We start from the raw sequence: 22,711 nt of genomic DNA on the forward strand, positions 1-22,711 counted from the left end.
TCTTTTTTGTTGTTGTTCCAGATGATCATAGCAGGGTTAAGCTTACACAACTTGCTGAAAAAGACGGAAAAGTGACAGACTACATCAATGCCAATTATGTTGACGTAAGCATATTTGACTTAAAACTGTATGGAAATTTCATAAAGCCCTGAATTTTTTTATGCCACAATGGTATACATATACCATTGTGTAATAAATGTTTTCTGATGTAATGAAAATGCAAACAAACTGAATAAATTGTAGGAGAGCCTGTGGCTACAGGACTTTAGATTAAATAATACTGTTGTTCTCCTTACGTTATTTTGTAAGAGGGAGGGAATTCGGGCTAAAACATACATTCCAGGCAGAATATATAGATATTAAGATAGACTGATAACTCCATAAGTGTAAAGGTATAGGTCTAGTACTTAGTGTGAATTTTCTCATAGTTCCTGGCACAATGTTATATGTATCACAGATGATCAATAAATCTAAACTGAAAATTCCCCATGATAGTACTAAACAACAGGCAAATGATATTGGGAAGACAATATTCAGCCTCAATGATTTTAAGCAAACTTATGACATCAGCTTTGTTGCATTCTTCGGAATGGTAGATAATGCCAGAACTTACTTAACTTCCCCAATGTGGTCAACTGAATGTCAGCAGAACTCTGTTATTTCCCTGGCTCTAGTTTCACAGTCTAGCAGTCTTCATGTTAATGCTACTTTCAACACTGAGTTCAGAGAAGTGAGTTTCTACCTGTAGAGTGTATTCATTATAAGCATCCACTTCCTGCTTCCAGGGGAAGCCATTTATGCATTAAAAGGACGTGAGCTTGGGAGGTATAACTGCTTGGAATTCCAACTCTGCCACTGACTAGCAATGAGACTGGGAAGTCACTTAACTGCTTGGAATTCCAGCTCTGTCACTGACTAGTAGTGATACTGGGAAGTCATTTAACTGCTTGGAATTCCAGCTCTGCCACTGACTAGCAATGACACTGGGAAGTCACTTAACTCCTCTGAGCTTCAGTTTCCTCATCACCAAGTCAGGACTGATGCTTCCATTTTGTCCAGATGATAGATTAGAGCTGTGTCTGCAAAGCATCAGTACAACACTGCTTGCTTCTTAAGAGACATCTGGCAATGATTAGCCAGGCTCAATGTCCCCAAGGAGAAGAAAGAGGTCATAATTCTAGCACTTTCTTAACTATAGACAACTGAGCCTTATTGCATGAAAAACATTTCAAAATAACACAATTAAGGACTAGACTTTAAGCATAGTAAATAGTTTTGGACCAAATGCCTCCAGTGCAGAGATGCAAGTCTATGGTTTTCTCAAGAGAACTCATTAAGTTTTACAAAAATGAAAGCTGAAGGGAAATTACTAACCGTCCTAGTGCTACCATTGTTCTACAAGTTCTTTGTGTAGTTTTCTAATGTTGAAAAGGGGTGTTGACCTTAGATTCCCCAGTTTGAAACAAGTGTGTAATTCAGGTAACAAGATATACTTGTGATTTGTTTCTTCAGGGGTACAACAGACCAAAGGCTTACATTGCTGCCCAGGGTCCACTGAAGTCCACAGCAGAAGACTTCTGGAGAATGATATGGGAACATAATGTGGAAGTCATCGTTATGATAACAAACCTTGTGGAGAAAGGAAGAGTACGTAGTCATCTGTCAGACACCCCCCATATCAGTGAGGGGTGCTTTTGTTAGATAATTTTATTTTGTTTTGTTTTCTAAGACAGGGTTTTGTATAACCCAGGCTAATTGCAAACTCTCTATGAAGTTGATCTTGATTTCCTAATCCCCTCTACCTCTACCTCCAGGGCTATGAAATCATTCTCAGCTGCTTCTAATTTCTGATACAGTCATTATTAGAAAGCAACAAAAATTATGAAAGATAATTGATATTCTTCCTAATTATTTTTATCTTATATGTATGGGTGTTTTGCCTGTGTGTACATCTGTGCACACATGCCTGGTGCCTGTGGAGGCCAGAAGAAGACATTGAATCCCCAGATGCTGGTATTACAATTTGTGAGTTGCTATGTGGTTGCTAGGAATTGAATCCAGGTCCTCTGGAAGAGCAACAATTGCTCTTAACTGCTGAACCAGCTCCCCAGCCCCGTAGTATTCATTCTAGTATCATGACAACTCAAAGAAAACTGTTGACATTATCAATCAAAATGTTTTATCATTAGGAATAAAGTTACCTACTTCTTCAATGCATTCTTAATGATGTAAGGAAAAGTAAGTTGAACTCATGAAAACCAATGAAGGGCAACGTAGGTTTCAATTTGTTGAACCTAGATTTGCGTGCTGAGCCTATAGTAATTCAGTGCTCCCTTGTTTACTTCCCTTGTCTGAAATAGGGAACATGGGACTAGATCACCTGAGATTTCTTTCAGATTTGTGATTCTATCTCTGGATCATCTACAATGGATTTGTCAACACTTAGGAAAAAAAGAGACAATAGTTAAAAAGTGTAAGAGTTCATTAATGGGACTGGAGAAATGAATGTGCCAGCTGCTCTTCCAGAGGACCCAGGTTTGAGTCCCAGAACCCATATGGAAGCTCACAACTATCTGTAACTTCAGTTCAGGCCACCCAGTGCCATTTTCTGGCCTTTGTGGGCACAATTCACACAAGTGGTGCATAGCTGTACATGAAAAACACTCATAGGCATAAAAGAATATACAATATTTGTAATAAATAGTCAATTTAAAAGAATACACAATAATAATAATAAAGAGTCTGTTCATGTCACTGTCCCAAATCTTTACTTATTTCAAGAGTGATATGCACATTGGATATTTGAAACTGGAAAATTACATATTTATGTTTTTCTTTTATAGAGAAAATGTGACCAGTACTGGCCTACTGATGGTAGTGAAGAATATGGAAGTTTCCTGGTCAACCAAAAGAATGTTCAGGTGCTTGCTTATTATACTGTGAGGAATTTCACCCTAAGAAACACAAAGATAAAAAAGGTAAGTGTTTTAGGATTTCTATAGGTGATAAAACACCACGACCAAAAGCAACTTGGTGAAGAAAGGTTTTATTTCAGCTTTTGACTCCAGGCAACAGTCCATCACTGAAGGAAGACAGAGCAGGAACTCAAGGCAGGAGCCTGATGCAGAGGCCATGGAGGAAAGCTGCATATTATCTTCCCTCTCATGGCTTCCTCAGCCTGTTTTCTTGTAGCACCTAGAACCACCAGCCCAGGGGTGGTACTGCCCACAGTGAGCTGGGTCCTCCCACATCAATCATCAGAAAGGAAAATGCACCACAGGTCTTGTCCATAGACCAGTGTGGTGGGGGCATTTTCTCAATCGATGTTCCTTCTTCCATAGTGACTCTAGCTTGTATAAAGTTGACATAAAAACTGTCTAGTAAGTTATAAATCATGGGTATATACCACCAACACATGAACTGATAAAGAAAATTTGGAGCATATATTCACAATGACATATTATTCAGCCCTAATAAATAATAGTAACTGTCATTTTGAACAATTTATTTGAACCTTGGAGACAGTATGTTAAGTGACATAAGGCAGAAACAGAAAGGCAAATGTGGCATGATCATTTTTATATGTGGACTCAAGGAAAGTTAGACTTACAGAGGTAGAGAGTAGAATGGTAGCTGCCAGGATGAGTATAGAGAACTAGAGTGGTGTTGACCGAAGGGTGCAAGAAGAGAACAGTCAAGAGATCTGCTGTAATTATAATTTTCAATGATGTATTACAGACTGAAAATATTCTTAGAGTAGATTTAAGTGTTCTCACCAAAAAGTTTGTGAAATAATGCATTGTTAGTTGGCTTCATTTAGTGATCCACATGTATCCAAAGTTAAAAGATGTTTATGCTGTAAATTATAAATATTCATAACTCCTATCTGTCCATTAAATTCTAAAGTAAAATAATTGATGTATGTATCATCAGTTGTTTGATGTATTCAACCTTTGTTTAAACAAATGTGTGATTGTCCTTGCTGGACTCTTGTCGTTGTGATAAAACACTGACCAAAATCAGCGTGGAAAAGAAAAGGTTTAGTATGCTTCTTGTCAATGCAAGTGAAAGCAGGAACTGGAGCAGAAACCATGGAGGAATACTGCTTACGGGCTTACTCCCACTTGCTTGCTCAGCCTGCTTTCTTGTACAGCCTAGGCCCACCTGCCCATGAGTGGCACTGCCTACAGTAGTTTAGCCCTCCTACATCAATTAGCAATCAAGAAACTGCCCTATAGACATGCCCACAGGACAGTCCTGTGAAGGAAATTCCTCATTTGGAGTTCTTTCTTCCCAGTTGTGTCAAATTAACAACCTAGATTAGCTACCATAGTGATAAAACCACATTAGAGTTAAATCTGGATAATTAAAGGTACAAAAAGCTCTTAACACAGTGACATCTTAATCCCAATGATTTCTTCCATATAACTAAGCATCAGCTACTCCATTAGAACCAAACAGCCATGGTGCCACTGATTGCAGTAGATTGGTAGGTGAAAAATAATTCCTGTCTTATGTAGAAACTTCCACAGTATAGCTCTGATATAATGCCACCACCTACCTAAAATGGGTAGAAACTAAAATAAGTGAAACAAGAAATACCCAAAGAAACAATATGTTACTTGAGATTTTACACAAGTAACAGGACAAATAGGAACAATGAATAGATAGATAGATAGATAGATAGATAGATAGATAGATAGATAGATAGATGGATTGATGATGGATGAATGGATGGATGGACGGACGGACAGACAGACAGACAGACAGATAGATAATAGGGATAAATAGATAGATGGTTAACAATGGGTTGGTGAATGGGTGAGCATGAATGGATTAATATGTTTAGTTAGATGATTTTTTTTGGTTTTAGATTGACTTGTGTGATTTTGGAAATGTCCAAGTATGAAATCTGTGGGCTAGAATGAGAGCCTGGAAATTTAGATAAAAGTTGTCCAGGTTAGAGCCCAAATCATCAAGACTTCAGGCTGATATTCCAGTTGGGTTTTTGTGTTACAGGCTTGAGCAGCATCTCTTCTTCAGGAAACCTGACTTTGCTTTTAAATCCTCAATTTATTGGGTCAATCTCACTCACATCATGGCAGATGAGCTGCTTTACCCAATCTATGAATTTAAATTTTAGCCACATCTATAAAAATCAGAGACTTTCACAATCTTTCACACTGATGAGAACTGCCTACTATAGCCTAACTAAGTGGGCATGTAAAGTTGGCTGTCACAAATAACATAAATGTATGTGTGTATGAGTGTATGTTAGCTGCCAGGATGAGTATAGAGAACTAGAGTGGTGTTGACCAAGGGGTGCAAGAAGAGAGCAGCCAAGAGATCTGCTGTAATTATAATTTACAATGATGTATTACAGACTGAAAACATTCTTAGGGTAGATTTAAGTGTGCTCATCAAAAAGTTTGTGAAATAATGCGTATGTTAATTGGCTTCAGTGATTCACATGTATCCAAAGTTAAAAAGATGTTTATGCTGTACATCATAAATATTCATAACTCATATCTGTCCATTAAAATAAATTCTAAAGTAAAATAATTGATGTATGTATCATCAGTTTGATGCATACATATATATATTCCCACCAAAAACTAAGTATATGAGGTAATATGTATGCTAATTAGCTTAATCTTGCCACCCCACAATGTATCCATGCTTCAAGATATATTTATGCTGTACACCATAGATACACATAATTCTTATTTGCTGCTATCAGCTGTCTGAACTCTTCCAGGGCTCTCAGAAAGGAAGATCCAGTGGGCGCCTAGTCACACAGTATCATTACACTCAGTGGCCTGACATGGGTGTTCCAGAGTACTCACTGCCGGTGCTGACCTTCGTGAGAAAAGCTGCCCAGGCCAAGCGCCATGCAGTGGGACCAGTTGTCGTCCACTGCAGGTGAGTCTCAGAGATGTGCTGCTAAGCTCCCAGAACTGCTTGCACTGACACAAGGGGACTTGAGGATCAACGTTGGCCAGACTAGAAACCATTTCATGCAACAGGGGAAGTGAAATTATTTTCCCATCCTCATAGCATTGACCAGTAAGAACAAGTGGAAGGCTGAAAATGTCAGAGCAGCAGGTGCAGGTCTGTCTGAATTGGATTTCAGCTTATTCGCTGTGTGAGACGGGGACAGCACTGTTTTGTTCTTAAACATCCATTAGCAACACACAACACCATAGGATGAAACTGCTTGAAATATCATCCCTGTCCTGACTTAATCTGTTGTAGAGTTATCATGCCAGGTTTATATCAGAGAAAGCAAGGCACTCAACTAGAAGAAATTTAGCAAAATAAACCTGGCACTGTTTTTTTAAATACCTTGGCCCCCCCAAATCCCTTTCTTGTTTCCCCAGCTTCTTGAAAGTCACGTTGACTCTATTAGCAGTTCACTGTTGTCCAGGAACAAGGATTTTCAAGAGGAGACCGATAAATGGAAATAACACCATTGGGCGGGGGTGGGGGTGGGGGAGAACAGTTTGTACTGGATAAGACACTCTAATGTTTTGCAGTTAAAATAATCGCAGCTAATACTGACCAAGTGTGGCCAGCTTCATAACTGCCAAAATCGCTCTCGTTTTTCCACCAAGTATTTGCGTAGAGTCAGTGTTTTCACAGAAGCGACTGCTTGCCTTTGATACACAGCTCATCCGACACATTCTAATCACCTACTTGGTCTTATTCTCAGATAAAGTTGGAGAGGTTGATCCTGACGGTTTTTAATCTGGTAGCTTGACAATAAACTGGGGGAAACCAGAGAATGCAAGAAAACCAGCTTCTGAAGGTCAGGGATTGTCTCTCAGCAAAGGGACAAGGACCCGACTATCGGGCAGAACAAGCGCTAATTCTCACCGTAGTACTTGTGGGGACGGTTGAAAAGAAGCCCTGCCTGAGCTCTGTGCCTCAGACAGAGGCTTTGAAGAAGGTGGGCAATAATGGCCCTTTAGAAATGACAGGAGCTGTGCTTTATTCCTTGCAGTCTCGCTGAAATGAAATTTTCAGCTGAAAGCCCCATCGAATTCTCTTTTTCTCGTTAGTGTCGAAACCTTTGCAAACATGACTACCTGGACCCGGGGACCTTTGCCTTTCAGAGTTTGCTGAAGCTCGCGCTTCCTCGTCTCTCTAACTAAATGTCTATTACTCATTGTACCCCGATGCATGGCATTTCATTGTGTAACAGGCAGTCAACAATAGCTGTTGGAACCATTTTTAAAACATCCCACAGAAACAGCCAGGCTGCCGTGCGGTTTGACCTCCAGCAGAAGCAAACTGAAAAGTAAACGTATTTGTTTTAAAGCACTACCCCAAACTGCCATACAGTTTATAATTTTATGTATTTATTTATCTTTATTTATTTATTTATCTTTATTTTCATCTATTTATTTATTTACTGGTTTTTTTTTTTTGTTTGTTTTTTTTTTTTTTTTTTTTTTTTTTTTTTTTTTTTTTTTTGAGACAGGGTTTCTCTGTGCAGCCCTGGCTGTTCTGGAGAACTCACTTGGTAGACCTGGATGACCTCGAACTCACAGAGATCCACCTGCTTCTGCCTCCCAAGTGCTGGGACTAAAGGCACTCACCCACACCGCCTGGTTCTGTTTATAATTTTACATCACTAAGTTTACATATGGCTTATTGGCTTGGGGGATGAAGCAGATTTATCTCAGCATGACAGCTAATAGCGATCTGCTTTCACACTCCTTTGGAACTTGATATGAGCGTGTTCCTTTCTCTCCCTCTGACCAGTGCTGGCGTGGGGAGAACGGGGACGTACATTGTGCTTGACAGCATGCTGCAGCAGATTCAACACGAAGGAACCGTCAACATATTTGGCTTCTTAAAACACATTCGTTCACAAAGAAATTACTTGGTGCAAACGGAGGTATGATTGTTTTAAATATATCTTTATTAATCTAAAGTATGGAGGTGTCACTGAAATCTAGGTGTGTTGGTCTCTGAGGATGGCCGTAAGGAGGGACTACTTTATAGGAAGAGTAAAAATGGCAGAAATGCATTTGCTACGGTCTGAAGCCAGAAAAAAAAAAAAATCAGTAAAGTGTTGGCAGGGCTTGGGTCCTTCAGAAGCTTGGAGAGGTGTATGCTTCCTTGCCTTGTTTTGGATTCTGGTGGCTGTGATCATGGGAGCCTTGTTCTAATCTCTCCCTCTGTCTTCTCATGGTTATCTTCCCTCTGTGTCCAAATTCCCTCTTCTAATATGAATGCCAGTCACCACTCTATGGCAGCTGACCTGACCTGGAAGAAGCCAATTGTATCTGTAGTGCCCTTATTTATATAAGTAGGACTATATTCAGAGGTATTCCTGTGTTGAGCTTCAATTTATCTTTCAGGGAAATGCAATTCAACCTAGAACACTAACTTACAAATAAGTCGTGGATAGGCCAGCTAAATTCTGCCGGTCTTGTGACAAACTGAGGACTTTCAGATGACACCAGAAGTGGTAACGTTTCAGAATCCAGAGAACATCAACATCCACCCATGCTAGCAAACACCTCAAGCTGCTCAACACAAGCAATGAATGGATTCAGTTTCTTCTGTTTCAAACACATGATCATATATAAGATGGGGCAGAGTTTACAGATCTGTGTGTTATTCTTTCCTGTTTTCAAATAAAAATGATAGTAGATTGAAAGCTATGATACTAGCTTAAGAATATTCAGAAATATGTGGCTAGTCTGAGACAAAAAGACAAACCAAAACCAAATTCCATCCTTGAGATGCGTTCGTCAGACAGGACCAGAGAAAAGTCTTGCTAGTGAAATATAAGAGACTCTGACTACAAACCAGACAAGCTTGAACCCGATTGTTCCAGGTTGTTCTCTATTGCGGTGACAAAACACTGACCAAAACCAGCTTAGGGAGGAAAGGGTTCATTTTGGTTTACAGGTTACAGTCCCCCATCCAGGGAAGACAGGACAGCAGAGACTCTGAAAGACTCTCGATTCCCCTGGCTTCCACAGCTACCTTTCTTATACAGCCAAGACCTACCGGCCCTGGGATGGCATCACCCACAGTGGGGTGGGGTGAGACCTCCCACATCTATTACCAATCAAGAAAATGCCCCGCACAGACACACCCACAGGCTGATCTGAGGGATGCCATTCCTTGACTGAGAGTTCCTCTTCCCAGGACTATCTAAGTTTGTATTGAAAAATGACAGCATACCTAGCCAGAGAACCACTCTGCTCCTGTGCGACAGGCTTCCAGGAGAGTGAGCACTAGGGCAAGTCCGCCAGAAGCTCTGGAGTCAGGGGAGTGCTCCTCACGGGAAACGGTGAGGTTCAAGACTGTGGGAAGGCAGAGGACTACGCTTTACCCTTGCAAGTCTTCTGTCCTCCTCTCCACCAAGGTCAACATGAGACCAACAGAAGAGGACTAAGAAGAGGGGGTTTCTGTCTGGGCCACCTCCTTCCCGGTCTGCTTGCCTGCCAGGCCTCATTAGCAATCTTTGGTAGGACCTCTCACAATCGTTTTGTTGAACTCTAGCTTTCTGTCAAAGGAAGTTTCTACTTTTATACCTAGATACCTACAGAAAATATAAAGCCGTGTTCCTCTCACCATTGTTTTCTCAGGAGCAGTATGTCTTCATTCATGACACACTAGTGGAGGCCATACTCAGTAAAGAAACAGAAGTGCCGGAAAGCCACATTCATTCCTACGTTAATACGCTCCTCATACCTGGACCAACAGGCAAGATGAAATTAGAGAAACAATTCCAGGTGAGTTTGCTTGCTTAAATGCCTCTTGGGTGTCACTACAGAACTGAACGCCACTGTAATTCCTCATTTGACTAGACAAGGCCATGTGGAGGAATCGCAAGTGTTGCTAGAATAATGGCTTTGTGTTTGAATCACCCTTGTTCCTTACAATAGGTTACAGTGCCACGAGATAGATTTTAAAGAGATGCTTAATTCTGAGCAGCAAGAGGAAAAGCTGTCAGATACCCTGGACTAACTTTGATAAGTGCAGATGTGACCCAGGGAAGAAGGACACAGCATCACAGAATGAACAGACAGGACTTAGAACACAAACTGGATAAGTGCTCTTTTGGCTTTGAAAAAACTAGACCACTTCAGCTCAAGTGCAGCGGCACAGGCTGTTCCTGCTGCTCTTTGAAACAGCCCGTGCCTCACTTGAAACCCTCAGACCAGAGTAGGCCACCTACCTACAATAGCTTCCTCAACCCCAGTTTATCCCACTCACCTGTCTCAAGTCAGAAAACCAGGGAGGGAGGGAGGCATGCTTTGTTTGTTCCCATATTTCCAAAACACTTGCTATGAGACTTTCAGAAATAACTTACAAAGATTTCAGAAAGTGGGTGTTAGCAGACCTGCATCTTGTACCAGAGAAGGTTTGGGCTCAGACTGGGAATGCGGGCTGCAGTTTCTCTGCACATAACCCCCATGTTATCTTCAAACTTCTCAGGGTTTCAGGAGAAACAGGGCTAATTTGTAAGGAAAGACTATCCGGGGAGAACTGAAACAACCCAGGGAAAGAAGCATTAGCTTGAGATCTTTTCTCCTTGCTCTTTGCCTAGCCTACAACATAGTGTGCTAATCATCAGCCCCCCTACCTCTACCTTCTTGGAACTGCCCTTTTATGTTCCTGGAATGCAAAAGAAGGATTGGGGTGACTGCTGATCTTAGGACTTGTTTTCAGAAAGATGCCATGTCTTGCTCAGCAGGTCTGTGTGGGTCACAAAGGGATGCTTTGGAGAAAGTATGCAATCTGGGTTCTAAAAATAATAAAGAAATGTAAAGCATGAAAATTAGCTTGCAAGCATACCTTTTGCAGAGATAAAAGGCCATCTCACTATCCTAATTTTAAAGTTATATCACCTGTTGTCAATATAATCTCATTTAAATATGATTAACCCACTACATGGTCACATAAGAGAATTGATATGACTTAAGATGAATAATCAAGGATTGAAATAGAAATACAACATCTTAAATAGTCAACTCAAAAGAAGGATTTGACTTTCTTCTTTCTGGTCACAATATAAGCATGAAAACACAGGCATACAGGTATACTGTCTTATTAAAAAGAGTATTCATTCAAGTTCATACAAAGAAAATTTTCCTTGAAACAAATTGCATGTCTATTCCATAAATATTTACCAGATGCCTATTAGATGCCAGCCTTCAGTGTTTAGTACTGAACTATAAATTCATGGGCTGGGGCAATGGCTCAGATGGTAAAGTCCTTGCTGCATGAACTTGAGAGTATGTACTTGGATCCCCAGCCCCATGGAAAAAACTTCACGCTGGTGATGCAGTGCCTATAATCCCAGCCCACGGAAGTGAGTACTGGCACATCTCTGGGGCTTGCTGTCTCATCTGTCTAAATGAACCAGTGAGTGCCAGGTTCAGTTAGAGATTACAGGGAGAAAAATATTAATTGGAAAACAACTGAGAAAGATACCTGGTGTCAACCTCCAGCCTCTACACACACACACACACACACACACACACACACACACACACACACACACACACACATAAATAAATAAATAAATAAATAAATAAATAAATAAATAAATATGCATTTAAAAAACAGTAAAGGCAGAGCTGGAGAGATGGCTCAACAGTTAGGAGATTTGAACTGCTCTAACAGAGGGCCCATGTTCTGTTGACAGCACCCACACTGGGCAGCTCATAAACTGCCTGTGACTCCAGCATTAGGGACTCCACCATCCTCTTCTGAACTCTCCTACCTGAGTTCAGCACATAATCACACACAGACATGCACATAATTTAAAGTATGTCTTTTAAAAATTAAAAGAGTACACGAAACTCCCACTCTCCTGGTGCCTGCATCCTAATGAGAGATACAGATAAGAAAATAGACACACAGAACTGTGGGAAGGGCCACTGTGGAAGAAAACGATTCTATAGGTGCACAGGTGAGAATACAACTTAGGGAATAAGTGTTTGCATCCGCAAGAGGACTTATTTAATTTATAGGACGCTACATTTGGAAAGGAGAAAAGGCAACTATAACTGCTCAGATTCTGTTAACTGGGAGGAGGTGATATCATTCCCTGTGACTGAGAGTTCAAGAGAGAAGGTGCATGTTTGCAGAATGTGGTGGAAGACAAGATGGTCAGATCACTTCTATGTCTACATAAATTTGAACTGCTAGAGGCATATTAGCAAGACTTCCATCATTAAATGAAATGACTGAGGTACAGGGCTCTACAAACAAAAAGTTTACTTGGGTTTGTGAGTCTATGGAAACATGGTGCAGGTAGTCACATCTGGTGATGGCCTTCTTGCAAAATGGCAAAGTTTCAAGTTCCTCAGAATATCATGTGACAACATGACAAATGTGTGTGTGTGTGTGTGTGTGTGTGTGTGTGTGTAACTCTCTGCCCCTTATAAAGCTAGTAGGATTCATTCACAGGAGCTCTTACCTAAAGACTTAATGTAGTCCTACTCACCTCCCCAAATCTCTACCTCTACACACCATAGTTGACCTCAGTTTTCACACTCTCAATACCTCACAGTAGGGATTAAATTTGAACACATGAAGCCTTAAGGAACACAGTCAAACCATCACAGCATGTTTCAGTTAACATGTGTAGTAGACAAGTCAATACTACATCTAAATGGTAAGAGAGATGAAGTCTGGAGGAAAAGACTGCACCAGCTTTGGAGATGATTATTTGAAGCCTTAGACCCAGGTCACTAAAAATGAGGTGTCTAAGAAGGTTTGGGAGAAGATATGGAGGTATAGTTCAGTGCTAGAGCTCTTGCCTAGCATGCACCGTGCCCTAGGCTGAAACCCCAGTACTTAAAAAAAAAAAAAAAAAAAAAAAAAAAAAAGCAAGGATGATGGGAATTAAGAAGGGAAAATGGAGGGCATGAGAGAATAAAAGGTAGTGAGAGACAAAAGAATCCAAAGAAAGTAAGGTTTCAAGAGGAGAAAACTGAACAGAGACGGTAAATGCTAATAACGGAGGAATTCCTCTGGGAAAGGCAAGGGGACTTAGCCGTGGGACACTGATGACCACTGCAAAAGCTGTGGCAGAGAAGTGGTGCACTGAAGCCAGATAGCAGAGTCACAAACCAAATGAAAAGGACACAGCGAAAAGCAGGTGAGAAGAAGGAGAGGGCGTTGGAGGAAGGACAATTAGAGCAGAGTATATTGACGTATGCGTATGAAAATATTCTGAGAATAGAATGCCCACGTCTGTACACACCAAGCTTTAAAAATAAACTTTATAAACTGACTGGATTTGAGGAAGTATAGAGAATAGTCACACAGCTCTTTTTAAAAAGTGGCTTTCTGAAGTTCATAGAGATGTCTCAGGAGTTAAGATTGATTGCTGCTCTTCTAGAGTACCTAAGTTCAGGTCTCAACACCCATATCAAGTGGCTCTCAATGATTATAACTCCAGCTCCAAGGAATATGACATCATTTTCTGGTCTTTTATGGGCTCCTGAACAGATTTGGCCCGCACACAGAGATATCCACACACATACACATACATGTACACATACGTGAATAAAAAATAATATCTTTTTAAAACTTGGCTCTGAAAGAAATAATGAAGGTAGTTAATAGGAAATACAAACTTAGAGGGTAGGACAGTCTTTATGTTGCTTATTTTTTATTTTGATTATGTTTTAATAAAGAGATGTATAAGCTTCTTTTAAAACTAAGGGAAGGAAGAAAATTGGAATCTGCAAAGATCTTTTGTAAGTACAAAGAAGTAGGATGAGAACACAGGTGAAGGAATAGGTTATGAACAGGAAGACTTCAGTGGCTTGCAGAACAGATGTACTTGGAAATGAATGTACAGCCTTCAAGGCTGACAGCTGAGAGCAAACACTAGGAGCACAGACAGGTCTGTCCTTGATGCAGGAAGGGAAAGTATTCACAGACTAAGTAGGAACATGCTGGGTATGATGGCTCACCCCTGGGATGGCTCATGCCTGGAATCTCAGCACTCAAGATGCTGAGGCATAAGGATTGTCACAAATTCAACATCAGCCGGGGCTACAGAGTGAGACTCTGTTTTAAAAAACGAAAAGGGGGGATGGAACATGATTAATATTTAGAAATATTTTCTAAACTTAAATAAAAACATACTGTAAGTGGGGAAAGGTAAGACTTTGCCAGATTTTTAGAAACAAAAATTTCCAAACATTGGAAAAAATCTAGGTGGAAACCAACCCATCTATTTTATGGAACACATAAATGTTTGGTACCAAGATAGTGTGTGTATAAAACATTTATAGGGCAGTGTCAATAAAATAGTATTTAAAGTTCCAGTGACTGAAAACCAACAGTATAGCTTTTAGCATCCTGGTGAAGTAGTTTGTAGGATTCATTCCAAAAATTACATAACTATTTAACACTAGTGAGAGTAAGTAGAGAAAATGGAGGACACAGGACCACAAAGGAAGCCATCAGGAACATTCTCCCAAGATCAAAGGTCTTGAAATACAGCGTAGATACTTCTGAACTTCACTAAAAAGGGGCTTCCTTCAAGCCCTAGGAAACAAGTGTTTACATCGTCATTCTTTTGTTGAGGTGTATCAGTGAGTGTCTGGGTATCCGGGTGAAGTGCGCGAAATGACCTGCACTTCTCCTTGCCTCCCTCGCTCAGCTTCTGAGTCAGTCAAATATTCTTCAGAGTGACTACTCTACAGCCCTGAAGCAGTGCAACAGAGAGAAGAATAGAACATCCTCCATCATCCCTGGTGAGTCACACTGAATCTTGCAAAATCAACTTGGGTTTTTATTTCTGTGATAAAAGACTTGCATGTCTACCAGTAATGGTTATGTATACTAAATAATGTTATGTCTAATGACATATTGTTCTAATTATACCTGGAATGTTATTGATGACTCAAATCCTTGGAGTCTTATCAAGAATGCAAAACTTGACTTTAAGAATTAGTTAAACAATTAGTTTAACCATCAAAGGCATTCATTAAGAAATGCAACTAAACTTTGCATTTAGGAGTTGATGGGGGGGGGGGTTCATTGCAGTGAGCATGTTTGTTTACTTGGAATGTTCTGTGTTCCAGTGGAAAGATCAAGGGTGGGCATTTCATCCCTGAGTGGAGAAGGCACAGACTACATCAATGCATCCTATATCATGGTAAGTCAGAAACATTATGGGAAAGCCTTCTACCAGCCTGTTACCAGAATTAACAGCAGAGTGGGCCCCCTGATGCAGCAACAGCGCCTCAGGACATCAGTACAATATACAATACAATAACTTTGGCACACAGTCATTAGTGGCCAGAGGAATACCAGCATACCTTGATGTTTTCATGTGTGCTGGAACTGAAGAAATTTCAATTAAAATTAATAAGGAAGCACAGGGTCTCAAGCTCACCATTCAGAGCTAATGAGCAAATATAAATCATATGTTTTCATTCACCAGGGCACAGATCTGAGGCAGAGGCAGGACACATCAGCTTCAACAAAGACCAAATTCACTAAAATTAGCACCCCAGGTTTTCAACACCCCTCTTCCCTATATGCTGGGCTCACTTGAGCTATTGGATTTCTACAATTAGGTTGTCTGCTGAATGGATGAGTGCTTTGGTGGCTTTTGCATGCCTTTTATTAACATCTCAGGATGGTCAACCACACAGCTTGGTTTCAAAAGAAAGAGTTCTACTCTTAATTCCCAAACCATTATTCTAGTTAGTCAGCAAAGAAATGACTAAAGAATATGCCTGTGGGAAACAAGGAGATGCGTAGTTACAGCTGTCTAACACACACCCCATTTCAAATGAGTCCATGGGAGTAGTAAAAGACCACACTACTAGAGAAGGGTTTTTAGTTCAGTAAACAGCGTGGACATCATTTGATCCACCACTTTCTAAAATTCATAAATACAATCAGAAAGGAGCCTTCCTGATCCCTCTCATAGGGGAGGCAGCCAAGGAGCTAGGACATGGAAGGTAACCTGGGGTGAAGAGGTGTGAGATTTAGTATTCTGAAGCCAAGGGCTTGTGGACAATAAGGGTTATAAACTCTGCCATGGATTTCCACTCTAAGTAGTGCAAGAGACAAATTCATAAACCATTTTGGTACTTCTACCACCTAGAAGTCACAGCACTTCTTAAGATAAACTTGTCCACAATGCTTAATTTTACCCAAGTTTAATCACCTCTAAAATGAGGATTATAGTTTTTATTTTGTAGATTCCTTCATAGGAAGAAAATTGTACCTAGCATATAGACAGTGCCCAGCAGACTCTGGTTGTAATACAATATTATTTCAATACCCCATCTACAATTAAATACACTACTTTAACATCAAACATGTTTCTCTGCCTAGTCCTATGTTGGGCCTCTTTTATCTTGTCTTTGGTTTTGTAGGGTTATTACCAGAGCAATGAATTCATTATCACCCAGCACCCGCTTCTGCACACCATTAAGGACTTCTGGAGAATGATATGGGATCATAATGCCCAGCTGGTGGTTATGATTCCAGATGGGCAAAACATGGTAGGTCACTTTTGGTTCGTTTCTTATAAGGAAAACATGATATTGCAATAACCGGAAGCCTGTCATACAAACGCAAAAAGTAATCTTATTTCCACCTAATAGACTAACGTCACTGGAGTCATGCTTTGGTGGACTCAATTGGTTACACAGTTCCATTGGATCAAAGTAATGAATGAGAGCTATTAATGAAGTAGATTAAAGTTGCAAAATGCATTTGTGACACTCCTTATGTAACTCAAGATTGCAACCACAAATGACACAAGTCAATACTCTTCTATTTGCATTTTTAAGATAAAATACATAACACTGTGTTGAAAATTCCATCTGAGTCTCTCATTTTTTATTTTATTATTTTGTTTACAATTCCATGAAGGCATGGTTGAAGAAGTAGTTATAGTCTCTTAATAATATCAACCAAGGCTGTTTCATGTAGTTTTGGTAGTATGAGTCTTTTTATGAAGAAGAGGGAGATTTAGGAAACTTTTAATTTATTCTTTGAGTATTTCATACATGTAAACAGTGAAATAGGATCCTACTCACCCCCGACTCCTCCTGGGTTTTCCTAGCATACACCTCCCCCAACTTGATGTGACTTTGTTGTTGTTGTAGTTGTTGTTTGTTTTCAAGAACTCACTACAATTACTGTTGACCATATAAGCCTGGCTATGTCACTATCCACTGGAACAGGGGCATCCTACCAGTGCCATGCCCCCAAAGAAGAATGAATCTTCCTCCCCAGCTGCTCTCGCCCACCTGTTGCTCCTCAGCTAGACTGGTGCTCCATGAGCTCCTCTCCTGTCCATGCTGGAAAACTCCATTTTTAAAGAATATAAACTTGTAAAGGAAAGACCTCTTCAGAGCCAGAATATCAGTGACACATCCACTCTTCTTTGTCTGTTTGTAAAACCTAAACAGTTAGTCAACATTAATATTGACTTGGGCTTTGCATATACACTTGACTCTCATACTCAGTTAATGCATCTAAAGTCACAGAGATTCCACATCATGCTGGAAACTGACGAGCTCTTGCTTTACCAGTCCTCCTCAGTTGTCAATTATAGCATCAACAGGCTTACCAGTGCTTCTGGTGCGCCAAGAGCACAAAATGCCATGACGATAGTTTGGGTTGTGTAATGTTTTATTTTATACATAAATCCAATCTGGAGTAAGATATCAGGAACATTTTAATAGTAAATTTTGTTATTCAAAGAAATATTTGATTTGAAATTTCTATGCCAGCCAATTGATCTTATTTCACAATCAGGGCATTGAGCTAGTTTATGAAAATCTATACCCTTCCTTGGTCTCTTTCAGGCAGAGGATGAATTTGTTTACTGGCCAAATAAAGATGAACCCATAAATTGTGAAAGCTTCAAAGTCACTCTTATGTCTGAAGAACACAAATGTCTATCTAATGAGGAAAAGCTGATAGTTCAAGACTTCATCTTAGAAGCGACACAGGTACAGAAACAGGTTGTTAAAGGATGGACGTCTATCCTGCTCATGTGTGAGACACGCTAACTTGGGAATCTTTTATAGAAATGGAAAGGATTCTGATTTCTTAAAATTGAGACAATTCCAGAACAAATCAATATTCCTGTACTGTTTTAACTTCCAAAATCTTACAGAATCATCAAACTATTAATCTTTACTAAACTATACAATTCTTAACTTCTGTGTACCGAGAAAAGCAGATTTCTCTTTTACTCCAAACTGATTGCTGACAGAACTTAGGTTGAAAAATTTTTTTAATGTAATACTAATTTTTTTCCTTTGAGATTTATTTTTATTTTCTGGAAATTGGTGTTTTATCTGTTTATGTCTGTGCACCACATGTATGCAGAGCCCATGGAGGCCAGAAGAGGGCATCAGATCCCCTAGAACGGGAACTTCAGATGGTTGTGAGCCATCCTGTGGGTGCTAGAAATTGTCCTCTGGAAGAGTTGCTAGTGCTTTTAACTGCTGACGCATCCAGGTCCTAATTCTAATTCTTATGTTTTAAAATCAACACTTCCCTTGTCATACCTTTCTCCCATAGGTCTCCATAGTTAGTAAGAAGGTTTATTTCAAGAAAATACTCATTAGAAACCCTGTGTCTTGTCATACTGATTATTCTGATCACCCCCATTGCCTACCTCAGCTTTAGGAAATACAGCTTTTTTCCTAGTATTATACAGAAAACACACTAAACAATAAGCATTCATGACTGATTCCAGTTCAGTGCATCTCAAGTAGGTAAAGCAAATATCATTGATACCCCAATCTCTAGAAAGCCAGCCTAGGAATGGGAAGTATTTCTGAAGCAATGATCAGGAAGGCAAGATTTCATCCACTTCATTTATAGCTACTGTCTCCTAAATGTCATAGTACTTGAGGTTGGTAAAGAGGTAAAAGTTTATGCTGTATGGACCAGACTCATTTCAAGATCCAGAAAGTTTGTCAAATGACTAAAGTCAAAATCTGGGAATCTGTTATTTATTTATTTATTTATTTATAAAGACTTTTTAATGTAGTATTATAGAATAAAATAATATTAATAAGCTGTATGTAACATATTAAAGTGATATACTAAATTATTCACTGGCTACTGAGTTCAATAAGGGAACATAACTTTGACCTTTAAGATTTTTCATGCTCCTCTTCATCCATACTGTCCTCCCTTCAGATATAATAGCCTCTGCCCAAATTCTCTTGATTTACTTCATAATTTCACTTTTTATCTCTGTTTTCTTTAAGGTTGTGTTGTTTTGACTTTATATTTTGACCTTTACATAAATTATGTATATTTTTCAAATATTTGCTACTTTGCCTCATTTTAATTGATGACATTTATTTCACATAATTGGGTATAAGTCAAATCTGTTTGTTTCTGCTATTAACATATTCTATCTTATATTTAGGCCACTACTCGTTTGAAGTTGGTTTTGTTTTCTTTTTGATTCATTTTGTTTTATTCATATTTTTGCTATTACAAGTAGTACCTGACCAAATGTTTTCACACATGAAAATTTTTCCTGGATGCACCTAGGAATCCCTTATGGGTCATTAAGAATCAGCACTTTCAACTTTTCAGTGTTGTGATTATTTTAAAAGTGGTCCTACTGAGCTGCCCTCCCATTTAGAGCCCATGAGAAATCTGGAATCTCCTCATCTCTGCTTGTGGGGGATGAAATGACATTTTTTGCTCCATTAATTTGAATTTTCCTTAAATGAAGGTGAATATCTTTCCAAAAATGTATTGGCCATTACACTGATAATTCATTTCTAATGACAAGTCCTCATGGGTTTTGCCCAAGTTTCCATTAGAGCCTTAACAATTGACTTGTTTACTTATGTGGGGTCTTTGTGTAGTCTAGTTATTAATCCCTTTCCAGGTACACATGTTCCTAATACCCTTTCATGCAATTTTAAAGTTTTTATTTTTTATGTAAATGAAGGTTTACAAGCCTAATTCATGTGGATTTTATTACCTCCCCCATTTTGTTATAAATAATCTATCATTTAACATTCACTGCTAAAAAAAGAAATCCTGTTGGGGGCCGAGGATGCCGTTCAGTAGCAGAGTGGATGTTTAGCATAGGAGCATCCCTGTTCTGTTCTTTGCACCAAACATACTGAAAACAGCAACAAAACATGTCTGAAATCAAGACACCCTTACTGATAGAGCATTGCTTGCTAAATGTTCTACATTTTACCTTTACTTTTTATATTTTTATATTGTGCATGTCGGGAGTGCACTCTTCTTTTCCATGTGATATTGTTGTCCTCGCGTCCCAGTGCTCACAAATTAGCAGTGTCAGCTCAGTCATACATCTAGTGTGTATGGACTTGTTCCTAGCATGGCCACTTCTTTCCAATGGGCTCCTTGCCAGTCTCTCTGCTAACCTGGGGATGCCTTCATGTTAGCTTATAATAATTCTTAATATCTGGTGAGCCAATATCCTGTCTTGATTTTTTTGTTGTTGTTGTTAATAGCATTTGGGAAGTTTACATTTATTACATAAAATTGATTTTGAGACATTTGTTTTCATATATAGCATCTCACTTTAGGAAACTGGAGGTCGGAGGTTTATTTCATAAAGGGACATAGTCTGGTTAGTCACACGAAAAGTAAGTGAGTCTGGAGTTCAGAGGAGACCTCCACCCACTTCCCTGATGTTTTCTCTAATCTCGTTCTGAAGAGGACTGACTGCTGTTGTTTGAAGATCTCTGTGCTGTTTTCCAAACAAACTTTAACACTGAAGATTTCCTTTGTACCTTAAAATTTAGCAGTTCGGACACATCTTTATGTCATGCTTTCGTGGTTTATTAGCATTGATATGATTTACACACAAATAGGATTTCTTTTTTGAACTAAAAAAAGGAGGAGTTGGGAGATGGACCAGTTGGTAAAGAGCTTGCCAGTGAAGCATAAGAACTTGAGTTCAGTTCCAAGCAGGACCATGAAATCCAGGCACAGTGATACCTGCCTGTAACCCCAGCATTGGGGAGGCAGAGATAGGAAGATGCCAAGGGTTTCCTGACCAACCGAGATAGCCCGATTCAATAAGCTCCAGATGGAAGATCCTGTCTCAAAGAATAAGGTAGAGAAAAATTGTAGACACTTAATAGCGACCCTTTACCTCCCACACACGTGTACACATGCACACCCCCCCACACAAAGGACTAAAAAGGAGATGATGGTTTTTTTATCCTGGTTAATAGATCTATTCATGGTTGGTGTCCCATCGCAATGATTTTCTGCCTCCACAATGAGAGCTGCGCTGCAAATATAGCATTCACTATTTTCATCATCCAGCTTCAGCTTCTAATTTTTTCCCAGTTACTCCACTCCTGATGAACTGTCACTAGCCAGCATGACTCTTAAAAGCACTAATTTGTTCTTTCTTCTCATAGGATGATTATGTGCTGGAAGTAAGGCATTTTCAGTGTCCCAAATGGCCAAACCCGGATAGTCCCATTAGTAAAACATTTGAACTTATAAGTATTATCAAAGAAGAAGCCGCTAACAGGGATGGGCCCATGATTGTTCACGATGAGTAAGTTTCACAGTCTCGATCATTGCACACCTCTGGATATATGCATGCTTCTGTTGTCCTCAGGCCAGCCTGATGCGTTGTGTCCATGTGCTGATCAGCCAGGCTGGATTAGCTGCTGCCTATCATCACAGGTCACACAGCACATTTCCCCTTTTTTGTAACTCCTGATAAAGGCAAAAGACTTATATATGAACACAGAGTCTGCTCTTATGCTTTATAGTGGGAGCATTTGTTGATATGAGACACTGTTTCAGCACTGGAATCTTATAGGAGCTACCCTAGGATATGTCTCAGCTATTTACTTCTTGAGAAAGAAGTAAAAACAACTATTGTTTGATGTTTTTGTTTTTGTTTCTGTTTTGTCTGAAAGAGAACTCTTTTTTTTTTTTTGAAGATGTATTTATTTATTATGTATATAGCATGTATGACTGCAGGCCAGAAGAGGGCACCAGATCTCATTACAGATGGTTGTGAGCCACCATGTGGTTACTGGGAATTGAACTCAGGACCTTTGGAAGAGCAGTCAGTATTCTTAACCTCTGAGCCATCTCTCCAGCTCCTGAAAGAGAACTCTTTATCCCATGAATTTTTCTGTTCCTGTAACAGCGAAAAATGCTAGAATTGTGTTATATACCTATTCTATAAAGTATGTAGTTTATATATGATAACCTCAGTCAAACATGTTCTGCTTGCTCCTTTCATAAAATAAAAATAACAAATCATATGCAAACAGTAAGCCTTCTATAAAGGATTTTGTTATTAATGGCATGAACACTTAGTACTGCCTCCATTTCAACCATAATTCTAAGCACACAAAAAAAGGAAGACACACCATTTCAAGGCTGTGTGCTGTGAGTTCCAATGTATTTGATGCATCTAAATGGAGTCTCTGCCCTTTCCCTTTACTGCAAGGCATGGTGGAGTAACGGCAGGAACTTTCTGTGCTCTGACAACACTTATGCACCAACTAGAAAAAGAAAATTCCATGGATGTTTACCAAGTAGCCAAGATGATCAATTTAATGAGGCCGGGAGTCTTCACTGACATTGTAAGTGATGAACCTCATCTTTCATTGTTGAAATATCACTTCCTAGATGGTACTAGGGTCTTTTTTATCCTATATAAGGAAGGCCACAGTAGTTGGTAGCATTCTAG

General features: G+C 39.5%; 1 protein-coding gene across 5 annotated transcripts in view; it reads left to right on the plus strand.

Annotated features, from left to right (window-relative positions):
* The window catches only part of Ptprz1 (protein tyrosine phosphatase receptor type Z1), a 187,331-nt gene that overhangs the window by 162,443 nt on the left and 2,177 nt on the right, over nt 1-22,711 (plus strand). For all 5 annotated transcript variants that reach the window (XM_052720825.1, XM_052720826.1, XM_052720827.1 and 2 more), the window contains 12 exons: nt 22-104; nt 1,513-1,647; nt 2,844-2,978; nt 5,759-5,922; nt 7,768-7,903; nt 9,612-9,758; nt 14,657-14,750; nt 15,081-15,154; nt 16,389-16,517; nt 17,832-17,978; nt 21,414-21,556; nt 22,469-22,604. In XM_052720825.1, coding sequence (XP_052576785.1) covers nt 22-104; nt 1,513-1,647; nt 2,844-2,978; nt 5,759-5,922; nt 7,768-7,903; nt 9,612-9,758; nt 14,657-14,750; nt 15,081-15,154; nt 16,389-16,517; nt 17,832-17,978; nt 21,414-21,556; nt 22,469-22,604 — 1,523 coding nt within the window. The remainder of the gene's footprint in view (nt 1-21; nt 105-1,512; nt 1,648-2,843; nt 2,979-5,758; nt 5,923-7,767; nt 7,904-9,611; nt 9,759-14,656; nt 14,751-15,080; nt 15,155-16,388; nt 16,518-17,831; nt 17,979-21,413; nt 21,557-22,468; nt 22,605-22,711) is intronic.

Source organism: Peromyscus californicus, unplaced genomic scaffold, assembly GCF_007827085.1.
Source record: "Peromyscus californicus insignis strain IS unplaced genomic scaffold, ASM782708v3 Scaffold_6__1_contigs__length_162567912, whole genome shotgun sequence".
Taxonomy (NCBI): domain Eukaryota; kingdom Metazoa; phylum Chordata; class Mammalia; order Rodentia; family Cricetidae; genus Peromyscus; species Peromyscus californicus.